General features: G+C 41.3%; 1 protein-coding gene across 5 annotated transcripts in view; it reads left to right on the top strand.

Moving 5' to 3' along the window:
* The window catches only part of DNM3 (dynamin 3), a gene marked incomplete at its 5' end in the record, with an annotated part of 178,048 nt that overhangs the window by 4,771 nt on the left and 150,039 nt on the right, over positions 1 to 23,238 (top strand). For all 5 annotated transcript variants that reach the window (XM_082766611.1, XM_082766608.1, XM_082766609.1 and 2 more), the window contains 5 exons: positions 9,397 to 9,470; positions 17,784 to 17,933; positions 18,756 to 18,959; positions 19,228 to 19,326; positions 20,226 to 20,386. In XM_082766611.1, coding sequence (XP_082622737.1) covers positions 9,397 to 9,470; positions 17,784 to 17,933; positions 18,756 to 18,959; positions 19,228 to 19,326; positions 20,226 to 20,386 — 688 coding nt within the window. The remainder of the gene's footprint in view (positions 1 to 9,396; positions 9,471 to 17,783; positions 17,934 to 18,755; positions 18,960 to 19,227; positions 19,327 to 20,225; positions 20,387 to 23,238) is intronic.

Raw genomic sequence — 23,238 nt, 5'->3', positions numbered from 1 at the left:
CCCACATCTATATCCATGTGCACGTGCAATCTTTACTCTGTAGGTGGGCTTTAGATTTTTTTTTATTCCTTTATTTTTAATTTCTTTCTATTTTTAAAGGCAAGGTTAGCATCTCATCTTAAAATCTGTGTGGAACATCTGTGACTGTAGTCTAAAACTTGCTGTTGAGCATTTTTTCTGCTTTGTGTCACGACTGCTCTAGATATCTGTGTGACACCAAAACTGAGTGGTGGGTCAGCTTTGTACAGCTGAGGTGTGGCAGCCTTTCTCCTTTCCAGAAAGAAACCCTTGCTGCTCTTCAGTTTGCCTCTGACAGCTTGGTTGTTGTTTGGGGTTTGGTATCCATCGGTTGATTATTGAGCAAATTGATAATCTTTGAAGGATTCATGCATTTCTTACATAAAGCCTGCCTAGATTGCAAGCACGGAGGGGCAGAATCCTTTTTTTTTTTTTTTTTTTTTTTTTTTTTTTTTTTTAAGCAGTGCATTGCAAAGTAAAGCCTTTGGTAAATAGAAGCCTGTGAACTCCCCTTGTTCGCTGTGCTCGTGTGCGATGGGTTACTAGGAGCCCTTTTAATGCTGTGCGTCTGCACTGTAAAGCCTGTAGTGTAAATATGCTGAGAGCAGGAAATGAGCATTATTTAACTGTGACCTTGCATCTTTTTCTTCAGCAAGTTGCAGCGAGACGAACAAGGCAGCATTATTGAACTAGAGAGGAGCAAATCCCATTTAACCGCGTGCTGGGCTTTGATGTACTGCCAAGTACTGTTGTCTGTGATAGCCTCTGGGATGCAAAGGAGACTGGAGCTGGAGATAAGAGAGGTTTTCAACCAAGGCATCTAGTGATAATGTCAGCTTTCATAATTTGTGCGAGGAAGTTATGCTTTTAATTCAATACCTAGCATAGTATTTTTGCATCCCAGTTCCTGTGCAGAGTCACCGAGATCTCGTTCTTCAGATACGTAGGAGTTCTCCTAGCTGTAAGAGGGCTCGATGTCTGCCCTCACAGCTGATATAATCACAGCTGGACTCATCTTGTGCACTCGGTGCCTTGTTTACTACGTGCAGCACAGCTGCCTACAGATGTACACGTGTATTCATTAGTGCTTATTTATACAGGATGCTCCAAAATGGTCTGTGTGTGAGCTCCCCTGCTGAGAATAGGCAGGGCAGGAGTAACTGGAAGCTCTCTCTCTGTCTGTGGCACGAGTGGGGGAAACGGGTGAGGTTCCTGCTCCAAGCTGGGCTGCTGAAGGCATTTTTCCCCTAATCCATCAGAGGCGATGTTGTGCCCTTGGGTGCTCACCTGTTAATTTGTCCAGGTGCTCCACAAATGCTGACAGAAGATCCCCAAGGTCTGTCACTGCTGGGAAGCCCCAGGAGTTGCTCCTCCCCTGCCACCTCTCTCTTTTTGCTGTCTTTCTGTCTATAAATTCGGGCTGTCTTTGTGCAGCACTTCCCATTGTGCTCTCCCTCCATACATTCTGGGGGGAGTAGGAAGACTGAATCTGCTTGCATTTAAGCTTTGCAAAATGAACTGAAATGGCTCGCCTTGTACAAAGGAAGGTAATTGCACAGTTTGACACGTTTGTCATGAAAAAGAAATGCATTTTCACATTGCTTCTGAAGAGGCAGAGATTTTAGACTCGAGTGGGACATGGCATAGCAGGTTGCCTGCTATATTCCCTACCCCTGGTTAAAAATTCTGTCTTGGTGGATCTGAGTTCAGGGCAGGGTGATTTGGGAGGAAAAGCAGAAGCTTATTTTGTCTGGGTTTTTGATGGTAGCACTGAAATCTGCGTTATTTCAAAGTTCTGCAGCAGCAGAGTAGCCAGAGGTGAGTTATTTGCAAAGTGCAAGTCATTAATTACGTAGCGGCTGGCTTCGTGCAGCTGAAATGTGCACAATACTGGGGACGTTGCTTGCTGTTTAACCCTTGCAACCAGAAAATCTGTTTGATTATATTGTAGAGGAATACTTTTTGCTCAAATCTCTATTTGTTTTTTTTTGAAGAAACATCGTTAATAGTGTTTGTGGTCCAAAAGCTTCAGTGCACTGACACTGATTTAAATGGAATAAGGAATCTCTGTTGTTCATTCCTCGTGGAGAGACACCAAATCTTGCTGCATTAGTATTCACCCTGAGGTTGGATGGGCTTTCATGCTCTCACAACGTATGCAAATGAGTCCCTTCCTAAGAGCAACCATATCTGATTAGGGAAAATACGGTTGTCCTGAGAAGCCGGCTTCACTCTTTCCGCCGTGAAAATCGGAAGAATTGCTGTTTGTTTTTGGGTGTGTGTGTGTTCGGTGGTTCCTCCCCCTGCCCCCCGGCTCGGAGTTGATGGGGAGCACCGCTGTTTCCGGAAGCTTTTGTCAAATCTTAAAGGAGAAAGAGAGAAAAGGGCATTTTCACAAATGGAATTGGGGTGATGCAGCAGAGCTTTGGACGCCTGCCAGGGAGGACAGATGCACCGTGCGCACAGTGGCTTGCCTACGAGCCTGCACGTTGGCAGCTTCCTGATCTGTTAATACAGCAAGCCCACAGCCCGGCATAATCACTGCAAACAGAGCACTGTTCATCTTAGCACTCCTCTGGGTTTGCCTGGCAAGTTTTCATAGCTGTGTGAGACAAATTTTCAGGCCTGTAAACGTTATTGAGACTTTAAAGCTTTCTATCACATAATAGATACATTTTTTTTAATACTAGGAAGTGCATTTACTTTGCTACAGTCTTCTTCAGTGCAGAAATGCCATGTAAGGTATTCCCCATGCTGCCAAAATATGACAATAGATCTGGGGGACCTATGTGGTGGTCTGTACCTTCTGGTCAAACGTCCCCTCCTTTGGAGAACCTTTCGACTCCAGTCCTGTTTAATGGAAGACTTCACCACTGGGACTGGAGTAATTTTTGGCACTGCTTTTCTCATAGCCCGGTAATGTTTCATGGCTAGGTGTGATAATTTCTGCTTGCTTGTTGAGCATCTTCCAGATGTGGGAGGCGTGCAATGACAGCATCCATCCAAGCCTGCTCTGTTTCCAGCCTTCTGCAGAAGGAGGGAATCTCAAATGTTGCTTTCTCATCATGATGGTGACTGAGTGTTGTCCCTGAACAAGCTGTAGTGGAGGTGCACAGCTAGTGTGTTTTATTTCTTACCTTCAGAGTCTATGCTCACCATATTCCTGTGGTTTGGGGTTGGGTGAGGATTTCTTCTGTTCAGGTGTGGGTTTTGCACCTTCCCCCTCTGGATTTTTGTATAGTTGGTCTCAGCTCTGTAAAGCAGTGAGGGGAAGGAGACCCAAAGAGGTGTTATAGTCTGGTAGGTTGTACTGCTGGGTAACAGCTACAAGATTTTTCTTTTTTTTTTCTCCTGTGAAAGAAAGGGAGAATTTTGGTTCAGCTTGTACATGATCACCTAGGAGGGATGGGTTGGATAATTGGGCAGTCCCTGCGTTGGCTCAGCAGTGAGGGATGCTGCTGGGTTGGAGCATGGCTTCTCAGAGATGCCAGGTGTTGGAGCTAGGAGGCCAATTTATCCCCTCAGATCCAAACATCCTCGAACTGCTGACTACTCCTTTCTAACCCCTGAAGGCATGCCCAGCCGCGTGGGCTGCAGTGTGTAGTTACTGCTCCTGGGTATTGCGTTACACCTCGGTTCAGCAGTTTAGCTCCCTTCTCAGGTGAAGGAAAATTGACCTTGAAGGAATGCTTACGGCAACCCGAGACCAAACTTCTTAAGAGAAAGTGAGCTAAGCACTGGATTGTGGTGCTAGGGATGCCACCATCTCTGCTGGGTGGTTTACAAAAAAAACACCTGGAAAGACTGGTATTAAGCTTTAAGAGCTATTTTTTAGTTTTTTAGCCAAGATTGCTAAAAACCCACAGCATCTTAATGTGTTTAGCTTGCCTAGAATGCCTAATTAAGATAGGTGTCATTGGTCTTCAATAAAGAGGATTAATGATTTTGTACGTCTTCATGTAAGCCCCATTATGTTAAGCTGAGGTTTCACAGTCAGCAAACAAAGCCGCGGGAGATTGTGTTGCCTGACAGGCGTGCCAAAACAAAAAGCATTTGCTCTCCTGTAACTAACGAGGGGAGGGATCGAGTGGTGTCTGATTGTAAGAATTGGTCTCTGCTTGGAGTTAGTGAGGAAGAACGTAGGTAGCTGAGTATCAGTGGGATGTAGAAAATGGTGTATGCTGCTTTAGTAGTGGATAAAACTGGTTGGTGGTTCAGAATGGCAAAGCACAACAGAGGTCCCGTAGACCTGTACCTCTTTGGATTCAGCAGCTGGTCTCGAACCTGCTCTTCGCTTACACTGGGTGGGACTTTGCTCCCCCAGCCTCCATCTATGGGGTCAGGGAAATGAAAGATGTGGGAAGCCCATCTACCTATGCACACAGAAGCAAAGAAGTTGCTGAGTACCTCAGCCTTCTCCACGTCTGTCATTACCAATTACTCAGATATAGAAACTCACTCCTAATATAAGAAATTAGCCAGCTATAATCACTCACACACTACTGTTTTCACCCCTCGATTTATTTTCATAAATGTTAAAGGCGCATGGTGGTTCTTGGGGACTCCTCCTGTCACCCCAGCGCAGCAGCCCCAAGGGAGCTGGGGCCTCTCTTGCGCTCTTCCTCGAGGCTCTGCGCAGAAGGGCTGCCACCTCTCGCACAAGGCCTGCTGGATGGGAAAGAAGCACTCACACAACCCCTGACAATTGGCAAAGGTCTTTATTGCCAACATGGCTCCAGGCTAATGCCTGGAGTGGAGCCTGGGTGATGTGGAATAGGGAGCTTGCCGAGCCCTTCTGCACAGCTGCCGGTGTTCCTTCAGGACACTTTTCAGAGAGCTGCCGGCGGAGTCCCATCTTTGTTGTGGCTGAGGCGGGTCCACTTCCATGGGTTCCTCTTCATCTTCTGCACCCACCTCCATGGGCTCCGCGGGCTGGAGGACGAGCCAGTCCCTGGCAGGGACTGCCCACACAGGCTGCCTTCCACTGGGCATATTTTCTGGCCACGGTGCCGCACCAGGACGCCTCCCAGTTCCGGGCCTTGGGTCCTTTCCGTTCTCCGCCTGATTGTCACTCACGGAGTTCCTGCTGTCATCTCTCCCTCGGCCACGGCTGGGTCCCGCATCATATTCTGACCGCTGGGCACGGCTCCGCTTCCCGTGGCCCTCCAACCCACGCTCTCCGTCATCACTGGACCTCCGGCTAGGCCCAGGCCTGCTGCTGCTGTCCGTCCGAGGGGCCGGCCTGCTCCCCGCATCACTTCGGCTCCAATGATATTTATCAGAGTAGCCTCTGGGCCGGGCACCAGACACCTCCTGGGCACTGCTGGTTCTTGTGCTTGAGGTGCTGGCCCTCGACCCATGGCGCTTTCTCTCAGAGGCAGACATCCTTCTCAGTGGTCCCAGGAACAATTTCTTGTCCTCGCACTGAGAAGGGCTGCTGCTCGCCTCTCTCTCTCGCTTTGCTCTTAACTCTGGCCTTCCTTCAGCCAATGGCTTTCAGAAGACCAAATCGCTGAGCAAGTGGCGGGCCAGGGGCAGGGGGGCCCCTTTTATAGGGCCCGGGCCAAGGGCGGGCCCGCTGGTGGCCACTGTGACCTCGGCAAAGCTCTGTGATGGAGCGGCCCGTGCGAGGCCGAAGGCACCTGCCTTGGGAGAGGCCTGGAAAATGCCCTCATGTGGAGCAAGGACGAGGGTTGGGGGGGCTGAGGGCCCCCTTTTCTGGGGCTGGCTTCCCCCCAGGCCGTTTGGCTTGCCAGAGAGAAAGGCTGCCCCATGCAACCCTGCCTCAACTCGTTTTCTCTCTAGATCTCCAAGGGTCAGAGTCTCTCGCTAACAAAAAGAAAACCCCACCAATGAAACCAAACCAGACCAATTCACAAGGCTAAAGCAGTCAAAACTGAAGTACCGATCACAGAATCACAGCATTTCTAGGTTGGAAGAGACTTCAAGATCATCGAGTTCAACCTCTGACCTAACACTAACAAGTCCTCCACTAAACCATATCCCTAAGCTCTACATCTAAACGTCTTTTAAAGACCTCCAGGGATGGTGACTCAACCACTTCCCTGGGCAGCCTGTTCCAATGCCCAACAACCCTTTCGGTAAAGAAAAATAGCTGGTTTTGGTTAATGGGCTTGAAAAAGTGAACATGAGGAAAGACGTTAGCAATTCTTAATGTCTCTTCTGTAGGTCTGGACCATGTTTTTTCCTGCTTTGTTGTTGTGTAGCACTGATAAATGCAAAAACAACAGAAGCCCTTTGTAGTACTTGGGCGCAGCGCACGTCTGCTGCAGAACTGGAGGCGCGTTGGCTGTGGGAGCGCCTGCTCTTTGCACGACAGATCGAGAGATCGCCGTGCTTGTGGTGTGCCAGTCGGGGAACAATGACCGGTCTGCTGGAAAAAAGCCCAGGAAAACTGTTGACTTTTGGCCTAATTGCTTCCTGTTGCAATTGAAGCTGCACTGCATTCCTTGGCCAACCTTGGGAATGAAGGCCGCTGCCTTCGCTACCGCACTGTTTCCGCTAGCGGCCTGTGGAAGGCACTGAGGAAGGTTATGGGAGTGGAAAGGACTTTGGGATGTGGAAAAATTTCTGTGAGATGAGTTGCCAACATCATTTGATAGATTTAGGTGGGTGATCTGTGCTCCTCTGTAAGAGAAGTATGGTTCTATTTTGGTTTTGATATACTTTTTTTCCTTTGTCAGCTATAGTCCTGCATTATAACTAGACAGCCTCGTTGAAGGTAACCCCTGTCTAGTTAGCTTTTCAGCATTTTGCTGTGGTTTCACCCTTTCCTGAAATTTGAAAGGATATTCCTCTCCCTTGCATGGGACCCTTCCCGTTAATGAATTGTCTAATTGCTATTTCAGCTTATTTGCTTCCTGAGCATTAGAGGAGGTGGTATCCTAAAGCGAAGATGGCACGTAGAGATGTGATCTTTCCTTTTTTCCTTATTCTAACCTGAACCACTGTAGGGAAGATCAGACCCTAATTGTTATGTTGCTATAAACTGATAGTGTTTTGGTATGGCCATTAATAATGTGCTTCCCCATCCTTTGACATCGGTTTTTGAGACCTGGGTTTTAGCAAGTCAAACTCAAACTAACATCTCTTACCTTTGCATGTTAAATGAACATTTAAGTGGATATACTCGTTCAGACTTCTGACACTGGAAATGACCAGTATTAGCTACTGATTGAGTAAATACATAAGCAATTTTAAAGCTTCTAGGGTAAAAACTATTTGGCCCTAAAAATACCTAATGGTATTCCAACAGATGAGCGGGTTCTAAGGCTGAAGAGTTCCTGAAGTGATGTTCTTGACCGCTTGGCTGCTTGCATCTCATTTGTGTTTGATCTATTCAGTTCTGGCTGGGCAGCACTGGACAGGCTGTGCTGCCAGCCTCCAGCTCATCACGTCACAGCTGCATTGCTGCTGGGCTGGGGCAGCGGCTGGCAGCAGAGGGACTTGTGCTGGAAACGCTCTGAGAATAAAGATGTAAAAGTGGCTTGATCCTTCTAGTAGGATGCACGACTTTTAAAGGAGTGCGGCTTTAGTTCCCAGCCTTATTCCTGAACAGCATTCTTCAGTCTAGAAAGAATGATTTCTAGACCACGGGGAGGGGGAAAGCATCTTCCTCCTGTCCTGTGGATTTCAAAGCAAGCGTTTCTGCACAAGCAGTAGCACAGTGTTTCATGTGTTTCACTGCTGGAGTTGTAAGGCAGTACCATGTTACTTTTCCTAAAAAAAGTGAAAAGTATGATTTAGGTTTGATTTCTGTGTATTTAAAGAACTGCTTTTTTTTTTTCTAGAAGGAGATTTTCTGTGTTTGTTCATAGCACCTGATCTTGGCTGTGCAGAGCAAGTGCACGGATGCCATTGCCTTGTGGTTAAAGCTGAAATTCCAGATTTTTTGAAAATAATAGTAATAAAAATTCCCTGTCCCTGTGGGAGCAGAATTTTTAATTGAGGTCAGTGTCTTTTTTTCTTTTTTTATACAGGTAAAATATGTGTTCAGCACTTCTGATACGCCCAGCTCTTACAGAGTCTCTGCATATTCATGCAGTGCTGCAGCTGCGATGCTGACACTTCAGCACTGCTGCTTGGTTCCAGGATAAACCAGCCTATTGGGTTTTCTCCTAAACTCTCCCTGTGAACACTTTGTTCTCCTCACCCTTTGTCATTTTTTTGGCTTCAGACTGTACATTTGGAGCAGAAGCCTTGCGTCCTCCTGCCATTCACTGTTCAGGTGGTTATCACCCTCGCCGAGCGGGAGCTCAGCCAGCTTTCAGCTCATGCTTGCTCGAACAGACGATGGGCTTTTTGACAGTAGTTCAACTTCTTCGAGAGGGTTATCAAATGCAATCTATTGCAGACAGGGAAAGGGAACGTTCTGAAAGTTGTTGGCTTCATTTCTTTGCAATTTTGCTGTCAGCGTTGTGTAACTAGGAGTTGTGTTAATGTGGCGTTCTTGATCTCTGGCTGTGCTTAGTCTGAAGCAGAAAATCGGTAAGTCTTTTTATCCTCTAACTCCCTGAAGAAGGATTTTAGTGCCTCACATGGTATTGTAAAGGGCCCTAGTTTGTTTTAAGCGATCGGTTTGTCCTGAATAGCAATTCCTTTCAGCTTCTTGTTAAAGAGAAAAAATAAATCAAAAATCCAAGTATGAAACTGTCATCTTGGTACACATTTTCTGTACCCTAGGCTACTGTCATTTCAAAACAAACAGTAAAAGGAGTATGTTTTTGTTAAGAATTTCTCTTCTTCCCCATGAGAAAATATCTGTAGCTGGCACTCTGCTGTGAGACAGGCATCTCCCAGTTGATAGGTAAAAGAAATTGTGATAGACCTTTTGATAAACTTTGGCACCTTTGAGAAAACAACAGGATAGAAAAACTAGCTTACATGTTGTAAAACATCACAGTGGATTAAAATTACTCTGTGTGTGATGCTTTTTGCATTATCTCTGTTTTAATGAGAGTTTGTATTCATATGTCTATATTCTCTATGTATGTTCAAAGGGAGTAGAGGGTAGGGCACATTTATTTGGAGAGTCCAGTAAATGTGGGCATTGTTTTTGATATTCTTTCTATGAATTGTATGTTTTGAGACACTATATGTGATGATCATGAGGAAAGAGAATCAGTAATGCTCCTAGATTGGTAATTTAATTTTGCTATATATTTGTTGACCCATTGCTATCTCAAGTTGAAATTAACAGCCCTACTTTATTGTACAGCTTGATGTAAATCTTCCCCCACCAACTTTCCATTTTCATTGCAGCTGAAGGTACAGAGGAGGTTCCAAATTAGTCCAATATCTTAGAAACTGGCCAGTCTTTTCTGGGTTGTAACAACTTATTTCTTTTTATATTTCTAGGGATTTTCTTCCACGAGGTTCTGGAATTGTAACAAGACGACCATTGGTCTTGCAACTTGTCACTGCCAAAACAGGTAACTTCTCTTGCTTCTCAGCTTAATGCCTTGACAAAGTGTTGGTGTGTACTTCAGCAGGAGAAAAAAAGTCCAGGAAAACTTAAGCAGTGTGAAGAGAGATGCTACTGAACTGTCTGCAACAAAGGCCTGCTGCTTTGGAATTGTACCCTCAAGAAAACCAATCTCATTATCCTGATAAATCATTAAAGTGTAAATCCTAGAGCACATAGTCAATTTGGTCCAAGATAGAACTTATGACAGAGGAGAAAAAACAATACATACAAATAGTTTTAAAAATTAGCTTTGATTTTTCATTTCTTGCTGAGTTTTTCAATTGTGTTAACACGCCCAAAATTATGGTATTTCTGCCTTCAGCTCTTGCTCCAGTGCCATAGATTTGGTTCCACACAGCTTGTTTTCGTGACTTGTCTTTTTTAGTTGGACTCACTGCACTAAGTAGAGCAGAAGGTAGCCTTTGTGAGAATTGGGCTTCTGTGTATTTGTCTGGTCAAAAGTAAAAATACAGCATGTGTATCCCACTGAGCTACGTGAAGTACTGAGACCCGTCATTGGAATTTACCAACTTCGTACTCTTCCAAGTGGTGCTTTGTCTGCTGTTATGTAGCTTGGTTCTCCGGCATATTTTATAAACAGTTTTTCTGTCATTCACTTTTTTTCCATTCTAAACCAATGTAAGCAACAATATCACTGATTTACTGTTGATATCCTCTTAAAATAGTAAAAAGAAAAGAAGTTACATCCAAATCAGCCTTAAAAAGGAAAAGAATTGCTCTTTAAGTTGTGAAACACTGTGAAACAGGAAGAAATAAAATTGAAGCTTCCAGTAGAACTTCAGTCTGTCTCTATGTGAGAGATTTAATTAAGTTTTTTGTGTGTGTTCTTTTCCTTAAAGGTCTCTTTGTCATTCACAGGAAGGTAGACTTCAGTCTGCATAGGCTCTAAATTTTTCTCTGAATTACTGCTTGTAAAGAACGTTTTTATTTTCAATGACTTTATGAAGTTTGCCATAGTCTTATACTATGGAAGAGAGAAGAAAAAATGTGGAATCCATTATTTATGTATTCCCATCTTAAACCTGGGGGTTTTCAAGTGTGTAATACGTGTACTGTGCTTTATATATACAAAAAGATCAAGTTAATTTAAGTTGGAGGTATGAACACTTGTCACTGCTGCATATCTGGCTTTAGAGCCCTGACAGAAGATGCTGAAATGCATGAATAAAACCTAGCTTTGGAGAATCTTTGTCTAATTTTCCCAGCATCATGTAAGAGCAGAAGAAAAACAAAAAAAGAATCAAGCTCTATGCTGCTATTCCCAACAAAATGGCTAAACTGTGGGGCCATAAGAATCAGTAAGCCAACTCTTATACTCCTAACCTGAGGTGGTTGAATACTTCTTCCATGACATCCACATCCTAAACTTATCCTTGCCTGAGCTGTATTGCCTTATTTTGTAAAATCATCATTGTCTGTTTGATTAAATGATCAGTGAAAGGGATTCTCTCTGTTTTTTTCTCCATTAGTATATTCACATAATTTTACCAGCTTTAGATAGACATCTACATTTTTGTATGAGTGCCTTCCTTGCTATGAAGTATTTTTTTTGTTTGTTTTCATTGTTTAACTTAAAAACACAGCAAGAACTCCAAAAATCTGAGCAAGTGAGCTTCCACCTAATTTCTTGTTTCCTGGATGCTGGGACATACTTTTCCCTTTGGGAAATGCTGTATATTTATTGGTTGTGCTTCAGTGCCAAGAAACCTTTGAAAATACAGGCTTTGATTATTTTGTTACTTTCTTTAAACTGCTCCATTTGTTGTTGTTGGTTTTGGTGGTAAAATTCTATATATCCTTATCTTTAAGCCACTTTTATCTTTCTGAACTAATTTTAAAAAGAGAAAATAAAACTGCTTAGAGAAGCACAGTGTTCTTTTACAGGAAGCAGATGCTGGACTGATTTTTATCAAGTTCATAATTATTTAAAATGCTATAGAAAGTAATTGGAGGACATTATCAGGTTCTTGCTACTGTAAAAAGCTTGGCTGGTCTCTAATGTTAGGAATTTTCTCGACTCTTTTAAAAATAACTATTCTTAATCTCATTATTCCTTGGGGGAAGGGGAATGCTTTCTATATACCGTAAGAGGTAGGCATGGAGACCTGACTGCAAGATATTTTAGATTCATTTTGGAAGTGGTTAAAGCTTCACTTACCTTTGAGTGGTTGCACTAAGGATTCAAGTTTGGCAGCTGAGGCATTTGTGCACACCCCAGAGAAAAACTTTGGCCACTCAATATTTGGCTTGGAGGTGTCATGGAAATGTACAGCAGGGTTTGGCTGTGAGGAGTTATCGGGGCCCTCCAGCATCTGAAAGGACCTGAAATATCTGGGTAAAGTACTGGTCTTGTTCTCCGCTTTAAAAATGAGAGTATGCAGGTGGTAACATGAAACAATTCAATACTAAGAAGTGCATCTCTTAAGACACTGATTTTTTTTTTTTTTTTAAGAGTTTTGTCTAAATTATTATTATTTTTTAATTCAAAGCTATTTTATAGTGACCTGTTGACTTCCTCTAATCATTGTAACAAGTTTTTTTGTTGCATGTGGCTTTGTCATTTGCACTTCCACACCCATGCAAATACTGTACTCAGCTGAAATCTTGGAAACAAATATAGAAGTTTTAATTAAATATTACACCTGGCAAGACAGTCTTCAGTAGCTGTGCCTATTTTCTTTTGAGCGTGATAATGTATGAGTTTGAGAAATACATGGTGGTATAGAATAAGTTAAAATACGTACATTAAAAATAAATTTACAGTCCTTCAGAGGACTCTCTCTTGTTCTTGAGTGTCCTACTTAGGGTTTTTCTTGTGTCTTCTTGGGACTGCCCAGCTGCATTTCAAATGAAGTTGTAGATGTGGCCTGCATTTGATAAACCACTGTACCAGCTAGAGGAGGAAAAAAAACAAAACATCTTCATCTTGTAAATATTGGAGGCTCCAAGCTGGCTGTCTTCTGGCAGTGAGAGGCTGGCACTCGTTACTTGTCCCAGAGAAGTCCATTGGCAGCCCTGTAGGTAGGGTCACGGTTCTGCATGCTCAGTTTTCACCTCATATTTTTGACTCCGTTGCTTCTCTTCTGTTGAAGAAAGATGGCATATAGCATCTTGCTGAGAGGGAATTGAACCAGATAAGCCCGAAGTCACTTGTTCTGCAGCAAACAGACACAAATTCTGGTAATGTGGCTTTGTTTCCCCGCACAGAAAGCAGGACTGAAAGACTTCCCGACAAGCACGATGAACCATCTAGATGTGCCTCCATGTCCTTCTCTGTGACCAGAGTTCTGCAGTGTTGGGAATGTCTTGTGTCAGGTCTGACAAGGCTCTTGCTCTTGGGTGCCTTCCTTTTTGCTAGTTTCTGAATAGCTCAGCATACCGAAAGCTGTAGGAGGAAACAGTCCCCTCCAGGAGGATCCAATTCAGGGAGTTTTTAGAAGGCACAAGTGTGGCAGGGTGCTGTTAGCTGCCAGCCTCTGATGGGGAACTGAGTTCAGGTGTTACAAGGCAGTTGTGATAAAGTAGCTTAGCCATTCAGCTATCTCTGTGGGAGGAATTCTGTTCATCCTTCTCCAGGGTGAGCAGTTGGACATGGGGGCAGTTTATTTTATGAGAGCCTGATGTCCAAAGCAGGTAAAAGACGTGCCAGTTCTTTAAGCAACTGCTGCAGCCTCAGATACAGGAAGCTCTCCTCTTCTGACCAGACAGCATTTGTTTCATGTGCTCAGCAGTGGGGATGTTTCAGCAGTTACTAATAAGCGTAGAGTGCTGTTCTCATACTTCCTTGCTCTTGATTCCTTTTCAGGAGGAGAAATGCATCACATATTCCTGCAGTTGTGCTCTTAGAAGTATTTTTCTCTGTGCATCTCTAAGATATGTGCTGGCACCCAGCATGAACTGAGACAAGGGTTTTTAAAGATTGCATTAGTGTTCAGTAGTCTTGGAGCAGCACAAGTGGAATTTCCATAAGGTTACCTAGGTTTCATTTCAACTCTTACAGTTCTCTTAGGGCACTAACCTGTAGTGATTTGTCCTGTGTTATCATAATTCCTTAAAGGAGAGCTACTGAGCTGGTGAGTTTTTCTTCCTTTGAGCTGGCATGCCTTAATTTAGGTGTTAAAGCCTATTTTTAAACATGCAAAATTTTTGTTTCACAACTGTCAGTATATTTCCTAGATGGATTTTTTATTTAGTATTTCAGTAAGATTAAGTACATTTTTACAGGAGTTAGTTGATACTGGAAGCTGATACTTGTAATTGGTGCTGCTGAGTAAGCTTTGAGAAGATAATGACTTAGAACAACTGAAAAGGTGTTAAGAGGTCGTTTTCCATTATTATTTATTGCATTTGCCACAGATTCCCCTTAACCTTAGGCAATCTGTTCTTCCTCTTGATGTGTTTTCTCCAGCCTGTGAAAGTGAAATAATTATCCAGATTCCTTGAGACTATGCTTTCTAAACATCAGTGACAGCAAAAAGGTCTGGTCTGGTTTTGGGTGAAGCTATTGTCCTAGGTCTTATGTTTGTTAAAAATGCTATATAAATGCTGTTATTTGCTATTTAAATGTTAAAATATCTTGGTGCTAGGAGGGTTGTTTGCCTCGTTTTATTAACTTTTTAAAGAAGTCAATTTTTCAATCTCTGTGCTAAAGAAATGGCACGCTAAGGTTTTGAAAATCAGTATTGAGCTGAACATTTTTAGATGAATGAACTGCATGTACAATTGCTGCAGGTGTTTCAGTTCTGCTAATTAGAACATTAAGTAGAAAGTAAATCACCATAAGGTTCAAAAAACACTGATTTTTTTTTTTTTCAGAAGTCTTGTAGGTACTCTTTCTTATTGAAGTTGCTGAGCTTTAATGCAAGTATTTTCTGTTGTGAGTCTTTTAAGCATATACATCTTTTATTGCCATCTGGTGGCAAAAAAAGTCCCCTAAGAGAAAATGGAAAAAAACTCTGAAAATAATTTAGGCTGTTTACTACAGCTAGCACAAACAATCTTACAGACTTCATCAGCAGGCATGCATTTGGAGGTCTTCAAGGACAAAACCTAGAAAGGTGCCCCAGTAAGGGAGGGACTTTGCAGGGAGGAAAGGAAGACTGTGGCTGCCCTTTTCTGGATCTCACTATCTGGCAGCCACTCATTCAGATGATGAACAGGGTGCTGTGGAAAACAGCGAAATCTGAGGAGGTTCAAACCCCAAAAGCTAAGAGAATGACCATCACCACAGGGTGGTTGTGACTGGTGATGCTTTCTTGGGCGAATGAGAGATTTGTCATTCAAACAGGGCTAACATGTTAGAAGAGGGATAATGCTGCCGGTCTGAAACCTGAATTTAAGCTGTGAGAGCAGCGTCTGCAGCCTTACAGCACCGTGCTTGCTGCTGCATGGCTGTGCTGTACTGGTAGCAGCGCCTGCAGCCATCTGAGCTGCTCAGCAGCGGCACTCACAGTAATACAGTGGCAGAACACAGGCCACTGATGTCATGCTGTTGTAAAATACAGAAGTAAATATTGTGCAAGATCCATTAACAGAAATAGTCTGATCTTTAGTCCTTCTGCTTTTTTTTTTTTTTTTTTTTTTTTTTTTTCTCCAGTCGTGGAAAGATTTTGGCTAGAGCTCTGCCTCTAGCTTTAAGAGAAATGTCTGGAGGATGGCTGTGTGAATGGTCAAATGCACAGAAAGCATCATCTGTAGAAGAAGGCTATCATTGGCTAGATGAAATCATAAAAGCGTAGGGAGAAATGACACACAGGAAAAAATGAGGAGCATTTGGAAAAATGTTGTCCGATAACACTTGTTTGCATGACTTGTCTAATGAAAATTGAAAAGGGAACTTATTTTTTATCGTGATACCTCTGGTTGGATGCATTGAAGATAACTATGCTGTGGTAGATTTTTCTATCAATGTTATCCAAACTGCTTTGAGTGATTCTGTGTTTAAAAACAGAAGAGTATTCTACACACAAAGATGTTTTATTTTTTTCTTTCTATTGACATAACTTAAGTTTTATACAGAAAATATATTTCTGAAAACTAGACAACTAGGCAGGATCACTCGTTTTGACTGATTTTATGTTGATTCCCACAAAAAGTTAAATAAGATGTGTTCCTAGTATTCTTCTGTGTACGAAAACTGAAGATTGCATTAGAGCATGTGCTCGTCTAGTCGGGCTGAGGGCATCATTGCCAAGGACAGGCTGGGGCTGAGGATCCAAACAAAGCACGGCTTGTTCCTCTGAATTTTAATTCCGTAGGCTGTGCGGCACCCCAGGTTATGAGGAGTTGTAAAGCCTGCTCCTTCAGAGTAGTGGGACTGCAGATGTCCCTGAGAGGAATGAGCAATTGATAAATATTAATCATAGCTGAAAGGTAGTAAACTTTAAAATTTGAATTATCTTTGTTTCAGACAGGGACTCTTTCTGTTATTAAGTGTGAAATGGAATAAAGAGAAAAGCTTCCTCGAGTGTCAACTGATTATAACTGGGCATGACCTATTAGTTGTTTGAATTTTTGAAATCTTTTTCTGAGAAAATCTTACGAGCTAGTGTATTAAAAGGTGCAGCTAAGAATACAGTTTATTTTGTACTTGAAGCTTGAGCTGGATCAACGAAGATGTTTAATTCTGTGTACCGTGTTGTCTTAATTGGAAATACTTGAATATTCCTTGTTGTTTCCTTAATGAAGAGTTGAATGTTAAACAAATAAACCCCTCATTCATTGTCATCTTTGCTGCTGGATGTGAAAAGGAATATACTATACACTGGAGTACTTAATGCTGCGAAAAGTAAGGTGGAGGGTTTTTTAGGTGCTCTTTGGCTCTTAAAATGAGATGTGTTATTTTTTTCTCAGCAAGAGTGGGATTCCCTGACCCTCACACTTTAAATTCAAAGGGATTACAGTACTGTAAGGCAGAAACGCTGGTGTCTGTTTTTTGCCTTCCTCATTTCACTTCTTTTTTGCTTTAACTGTTGCTATGGTTTTGAATGCAGTTTTGACTATTTTATTTTTTAACAATTCAGTCAGCAACAGTAATAAAGTGACAGTTGGGAAACCTGAGAAGCAGACTTCAGTCCTGAAGGATAAGGCCCACTATTCATTTGTCCCCTTGGATCTGCTCTCCTGAGCTGCTGTTCTTTGAGTATCAAGCAAGATCTTTACCCTGGTGTTTGAGGGATTTTTATCAAAAACCTCTTCTGGGGAAGAAGCACCTAAAAGGAACAGTGAGATCAGGCCTTGACTACAGAGCAAAATCAACTGGGATGTGCGCCATTTTGTCCAGCCTTCCTCCAGTCCTGCTGCTTAGGCCCAGTAGGGGTGAGGTGTGCGCTCGTGTCTGTCGTTACCATTTACATCACTAATTTCTGCTTATGCCCTAGCTATGTGGGATAAACATTGTGTTTGTCCTGTTTTGAAGGAAGAAATTGCACTTTTAAGAGATGTGTGTTTGGTTATGCACCTCAAGGGCAGGAAACCCAGAGGGATACAATAAATAGCATCAGTATTTGGACTCTAGAGTCCAAGCAGGTCATTTCTGAGTCTGACAAATTAGACTGTATCTGTCTCTGAAGACAAGTTGATTCCTGGTTGATGGGGCAAGCTGTACGATGACTGAAGGCTCAGAAATTGTGTTTTACCACCAGTGAAATCACAGCCACATCTATAAAAACTTTCATCAACTTTTAAGTGTGGTTTCAATTTAAGCCACAAGAAGTCCTTAGGCATTGAAGAGTTGAGTTTAAAAACATCGAAGTGTCTTAAGTGCTCTTATTTTGGTTATGAATGTGTAAAATGTGTAGAATTCCCTTGGTAAAATCATATGTAACACAGGCTGTTAGTTTTTGAAAACAAATGCTAATAATCTTTCATGATACAGAACTTGAATTAGTTTTCCTCAGTGTAGTGCTGTATTACAGGCAAAGCAATCAGATGAAAACTCAGATTCTGCACTGAAAACAGTTCCTCATTCTGTTAATGTAAATGGTATTTATTTCAATCTTTAAGGTTGTTCCAGGAGATGAAATGCTTAGGATATGAGAGTTAATTTGGCTTTTTTAACTAATCTTTTCTTGGTTTTGGCTGGTTTTCATCTGTGCAGTCATATTTTTGGCATGTGTTCATATATAATGCTTTCTGGATATACACGATGACGTGCTTTTGTGCATGCACATCTGAAGAATACAAAGGGCTTGAAAGTAGGTGCTTAAGACTGTTATGAGCCTGTGAAATATAGAGATGCTATTGATATTTTTCACAGAATATGCTGAATTTCTACACTGCAAAGGAAGGAAGTTTACTGATTTTGATGAAGTTCGTCAGGAAATTGAAGTAGAAACGGATAGAATAACAGGAGTGAACAAAGGCATTTCTTCAATTCCTATTAATTTAAGAATATACTCTCCACATGGTAGGTAAAATCATTCTCCTCTGTATTCCCCATTGTGCTCTATATTCAAGTGATGTAATATGTTTCAGAACTCTGTCCATTTGGTGCTGTTTTTGCACGTGTTCTCATTGCTTGATTAATAGTCTGGGATGCAAAGATTTCTGACATTGAGTTGGACTAAAAGTGGGTATACATGTGTAAGAATCCTCAGTTTCTAATATGTTATGAAGCTGCTCTGCTGCAGAGAGCTGTTTGTTGGCCAGAACACAGACTCTATCCCATTTAACATCCTCGTGATTTCAAAATATTTCCGCTTTACATGAGAGTGAAAACAGTCCCTCCCCCAGCACATATTCTATTAGTAGCTCACTAGTAAACGTACTAATAAAGACACATAGTAGGAGGTGGGAGACATAGTGGGGAAAAAAACTTTTGCCACCCTCCAGATGGATTCCCTTGAAATATAAATAGGAATGGTCTGATGGCCTGTTATCTGTGCTGTCAGGAATGGAAGAAGCTCGGAAAGCCACGTTAATTTGTCTAAGAGCGCCTAGTGACGTTCAGTATACAACTCACATAGGTGAATAGTGCTTAATATTTAAAATATTAAATAGTATTCTGAAATCCAAGTGAAAGGCTCTGGAGGGAACTATGCTAACAAGTGTACTGTCCAGGTTGTCAGGTATTTTATTTGAACCACTGACAATGTTTATGTACTTATAAAAGTAAAGTAATTACATAGCGTTTATGTGATTAAAATCTGTCTGCAGTCATAGATGTGCAGATCTCTTTAGACATGTCTGGTATGTTAACCAATGTTATGATCCTGTGTTTTCCATACAGTATTAAGCCTGACTCTTATTGACTTGCCGGGAATCACAAAAGTGCCAGTAGGGGATCAGCCTCCAGATATTGAGCTACAGATCAGAGACATGATAATGCAGTTCATCGCTCGAGAAAACTGTCTGATACTGGCTGTGACTCCAGCTAACACTGATCTGGCCAACTCAGATGCTCTGAAGTTGGCTAAGGAAGTGGACCCTCAGGGTAAGCATCATTGAAAAAAAAATTGCTGAGCCTTGTTAAACAGATTTGAGGAATGCTTTTTAATGGCTAGCAATGATGACCCCCTTCTTTTCCAGACATACTCTTATTTGCAGTTGTGGCTGGTCTTGTGCAATACATGTTTTGAAATAATCACATATTTGTAATAATTATTATGGAATTATAAGATGTAATTGTTCTTCCTGAATATAAATGATTCTTCACTATCTTTTTTTTTTTTTTTTTTCTGCCTGCCTCTGGACCTGGTCAGGCCTTAGGACCATTGGTGTGATCACAAAATTGGATCTGATGGATGAAGGAACAGATGCAAGAGAAATTCTAGAAAATAAGCTACTCCCTCTTCGTAGAGGTAAGAATGTTGTATTGCCTCTATTGTTTGCAATACAAAAGAAGTTTCAGGTAAAGGTGATGTTAGAAAGTTCTGGAGATGAATCAAAAGTTATTCTGGACTTGATGAGTTCTTAGCTCTTATCACATTCTATTTAGCAAACATGGAAGGGGGCTGTGCTAAAACTATCCCATGAGTAAAATAATTTATTTCTAGACCTGGAAAATACACTGCATATTCCAGAGGAAACAGTCAGTACAGGTTATTAGGCAATTTTCTTTTTCTGTGCCACATTGCTGTCCTTTGCAACAAAGGAATCTTTTTTTTTCCTTATATATGGCAGAAGCCAGCATCAGAGCCTTGGTAATCTTGCTGTTAACATAGTTTTGATCCCTTCCAGAAATGTTCTGTTACTGTTCCAACAACTACTGTACCAGTCACTTGCACTGTTAACAATATCAAGAATTTTGCCCCTACTTATACTTTACTGACAGGACCATCATCTACTTCCAGTTTATGTTTACAGAAAACAATTTATGAATGTGGTGGTCCAGCAGACATGAAGAAATTCCTCAGTTTTCCTGGGTTTTGCTAATACCATATTATTTACTTATCTTATGCTTACCTGTTGGGTCTTTCTTAGTTTTGTGTTCATGTTTATTTGAAGAGGTTTCTTTGCGGTACACCAAAATTTCAGGTATTTCTGCATTTGAATTGGAGATTTAAAAGGAAGTGTATCTATTTTATGTAACATCCAATTTGTTCGTCCTGTTTAAGTTCATTATAATACTTGTACACAATACATAACGTATCTGAATTGGAAACTTTCATTTGAGCTGAGCCAGTGTTCAATTTAATATGAATTCAGTTATGCAGAGAATAGCTGCATTCACATGCCCGTTGGTTTTGTGTTGTTTCAGGTTATATTGGTGTCGTGAACAGAAGCCAGAAGGACATTGATGGGAAGAAGGACATAAAGGCAGCTCTCCTAGCAGAAAGGAAATTCTTTCTTTCCCATCCAGCATACAGGCACATGGCAGATCGGATGGGAACACCGTATCTCCAAAAAGTTCTAAACCAGGTAAAACCTAAGTTTTCTGTGGTGAGAAGCAGCTTTTGTAATGATAGGATCGTTATAAAATCTCCCTTAAAATAAATGTTGGCCAGTGAACCTTATTTATTCTTTCCTGCTTTTAACCTTTTTACTTTTCATAATGTAATAAACAAAGTTGTATATTACACGTATCATATACATATGTGCTGTGAGAAGCAGAGGACCTAGTTTTTGGACTCTTGTCAGCATACATACACCTAGAATCATTAAGATTGCTAAACATAAATTATCAAGGATGGAAGCTTCCATAATATTCAGCCTTGACTTTTCTCCTGAGTAATGTTTTGTGGCTCAAAAAAATCAGTCAATCTTGGTACGTTATGCATCTAGACCTAAGCTCATAATGGTACCCTGTGACTCTGTAGTTTTCCAACTTCAGAAGTTCTTTAATGTTTTATTCCAGTTCAGATTTTTACAAATTAGTAAAGTAGCTTCTTTTAGTATTACCTGAAGGTTGAGGTTTGGGCTATAGCATTAGTCACAACTGCAGTACGGTAATGTAGATGTACCCCTTACAATTCTTGGGAAGATGCTGGAGGGTAATGAGCCATTTAATGTACTTCTTTCCTCTGAGGCTGTGCACAGAAGCACATAGTTGTAACCTACATTCTTTTTTTTTTTTTTTTTTTTTGAGCTGCACTGTGGACAATGGGTGGACTTAGGTGACTATGAGCGAGATTGTGTAGAAGCTGATTTTGACCATTAGAGGGTACAGAGGTTCTCTGCTGCCTTGGGAAAGAATTGGCATTCCTTGCAAAAACTCTTAGAAATATGAGTTTGCTCTAGCAAAGCAAAATTATATGCATTTGATCTACAAAACTGGAAGTGCAGGTATAAAAGAAGGCAAATGAAGGTGACACATGTAAGTGGTCTTGGAGCACTGGGGTCGTAACATATTCCAATCCCAGCGTGCTTTTATAACCACTCCCTGCCCCTTTTCATGCTCTGGATGAATTCTCTCTTACCCAGATTTATTCGGAACTTCTATTTTTTTTTAACCTGATAAAAATGCAGTTTCTGGCTTTTACTGACAGTTCTGCACTTCCCTGTTCTGTTGAATACTGAATACGATCATAGAAAGTAAGTTTCTTCTCCCTTTCCAGTTATTTCTCCATGTATATTGTCCTATTCCTTAACTGTCACATTTCTTCTCGTTTAACAGGGCTTTTTGAAATCAAACTTAGAAACTGGTGGGGAGGGAAGAAGACATTTTTAGAAATCATGTGTCCTGAGGGTTCCCTGTATGTCTGTACTTTACCCATAAAATCTATGCTTTATTGTAGCTTTTAATAGCAACAGTGTACCATACACTAATGATATAAATGACAAATACTGTGATCAGAGGAGATGATTCACACCGCTTTTATTTCTGCACAAACCTCTGGTCTGTTTCTATGAGTTCATGCCAAACCTTGTCAGACTGCAGGTTTCTTCAGCAGGAAATGGAAGTCAGCTTCCCAGTTTTCTCCCTGGAGGAGAAACCAGTAGCTTACTGTCCAAGTCAGTACACTACCTATACCATACTTCAAGGGGTTTTTAATTCTTTTCACCACTTCAGTAATGTTCCTTTCACAGCTTGAATAGAACATGACCAATGATGCATCTCAAGTCCAAAATGGACAACATCAAATCTTCCCTGCCTCCCTAGAATTGCTGATGATGCTATGATTTTATCAATGATTACTGCTATTACTATTATTTTTTCAAATGATTACTGCTATTACTATTATTTTGAAACTCAGTTTTACCAGCCAAAACGGGGTTCTTGGCGTTTCTAAATGTCAAACTTGATAGTATTTTCTCCAGTTCACTGGAGAAAAATAGCTGGTTTTGATCTGGAATAGACAAAGACCAGGTCAGCCTGGCTTCATCCATTGTTGATAGCAGCTGGAAACAGAAGAAGAGCTCTTGACTAGAAGAAGGAAACTAAGTGGGGCTGGCCTGCTTAATTTCTTGCTGCAGTGACTTTGCAGCTGTTGAATCTTGACAGCCAGGTTAAGGAATACTCTGGACTTGCTCAGAAGGAATGCTAATGCCATTTATTTGTGCCTTAGGAAAAAAAAAAATCAGCAGGATGCAAGAACTTGCATCCTAAAAGTTGGCCTGTGTTTAGGATGCTTTGCCTCTTTATATTTTGAAAGAGTAATAATGTATTTCTTAGTTTTGAGCCTGAAGCAATTGAGCTTCATGTTTCCTTGTCTTATATGTCCTGACTTACATTACTTTATGTACTGCTACCTTTTTTTTTGAGCTGTTTTTTAAATTTATCTGTTTCAGTATGACTTGTCTTCTGTTGCTGTTACCATATGTTGCATAGATATCCCCAAATGTAATATTCAAGGGTTGTCCCTATGTTGTTAAACACATACTATTCACACTTATGGTTGCAGGTAGTATTCAATTCAAATTTTTCTGCATCCACAAGGTGGTGCTCCAGGGAAACCCCAGGTTTTGATTTTGTGCCTTTCGGGTCTGCTGAACAACTTTTGTTTTGAGTTTACATACTTTGGTATTTGACATTATTTATTTATAGACTGTGTGATTGGGATTGAGAAGAGGGTTTACAACATAGTCCATTGTTGTTTCAATCAAGGAATGGATATAATGCACAAGAAACTTATGGTACAGGTAGTTGATAGTGCTGTCTAAAGACATTACAGCATATATCTGCAAGAGTAACTGGGATATGTTAAACCTTTACAGCTTTGATAAGACTTTTTTACTGTCCTTCAGTTTATTTTCTAATATTTTTAGGTATGGTTTCACAAATGAAGACCATTATTCTTCAGTCATAGAACCTTCTTTGGCCAAAAATTAAG

Source organism: Aythya marila (assembly GCF_965140915.1).
Source record: "Aythya marila genome assembly, chromosome: 8".
NCBI classification, from domain to species: domain Eukaryota; kingdom Metazoa; phylum Chordata; class Aves; order Anseriformes; family Anatidae; genus Aythya; species Aythya marila.
This window is presented reverse-complemented; position numbering and strand designations above follow the sequence as displayed.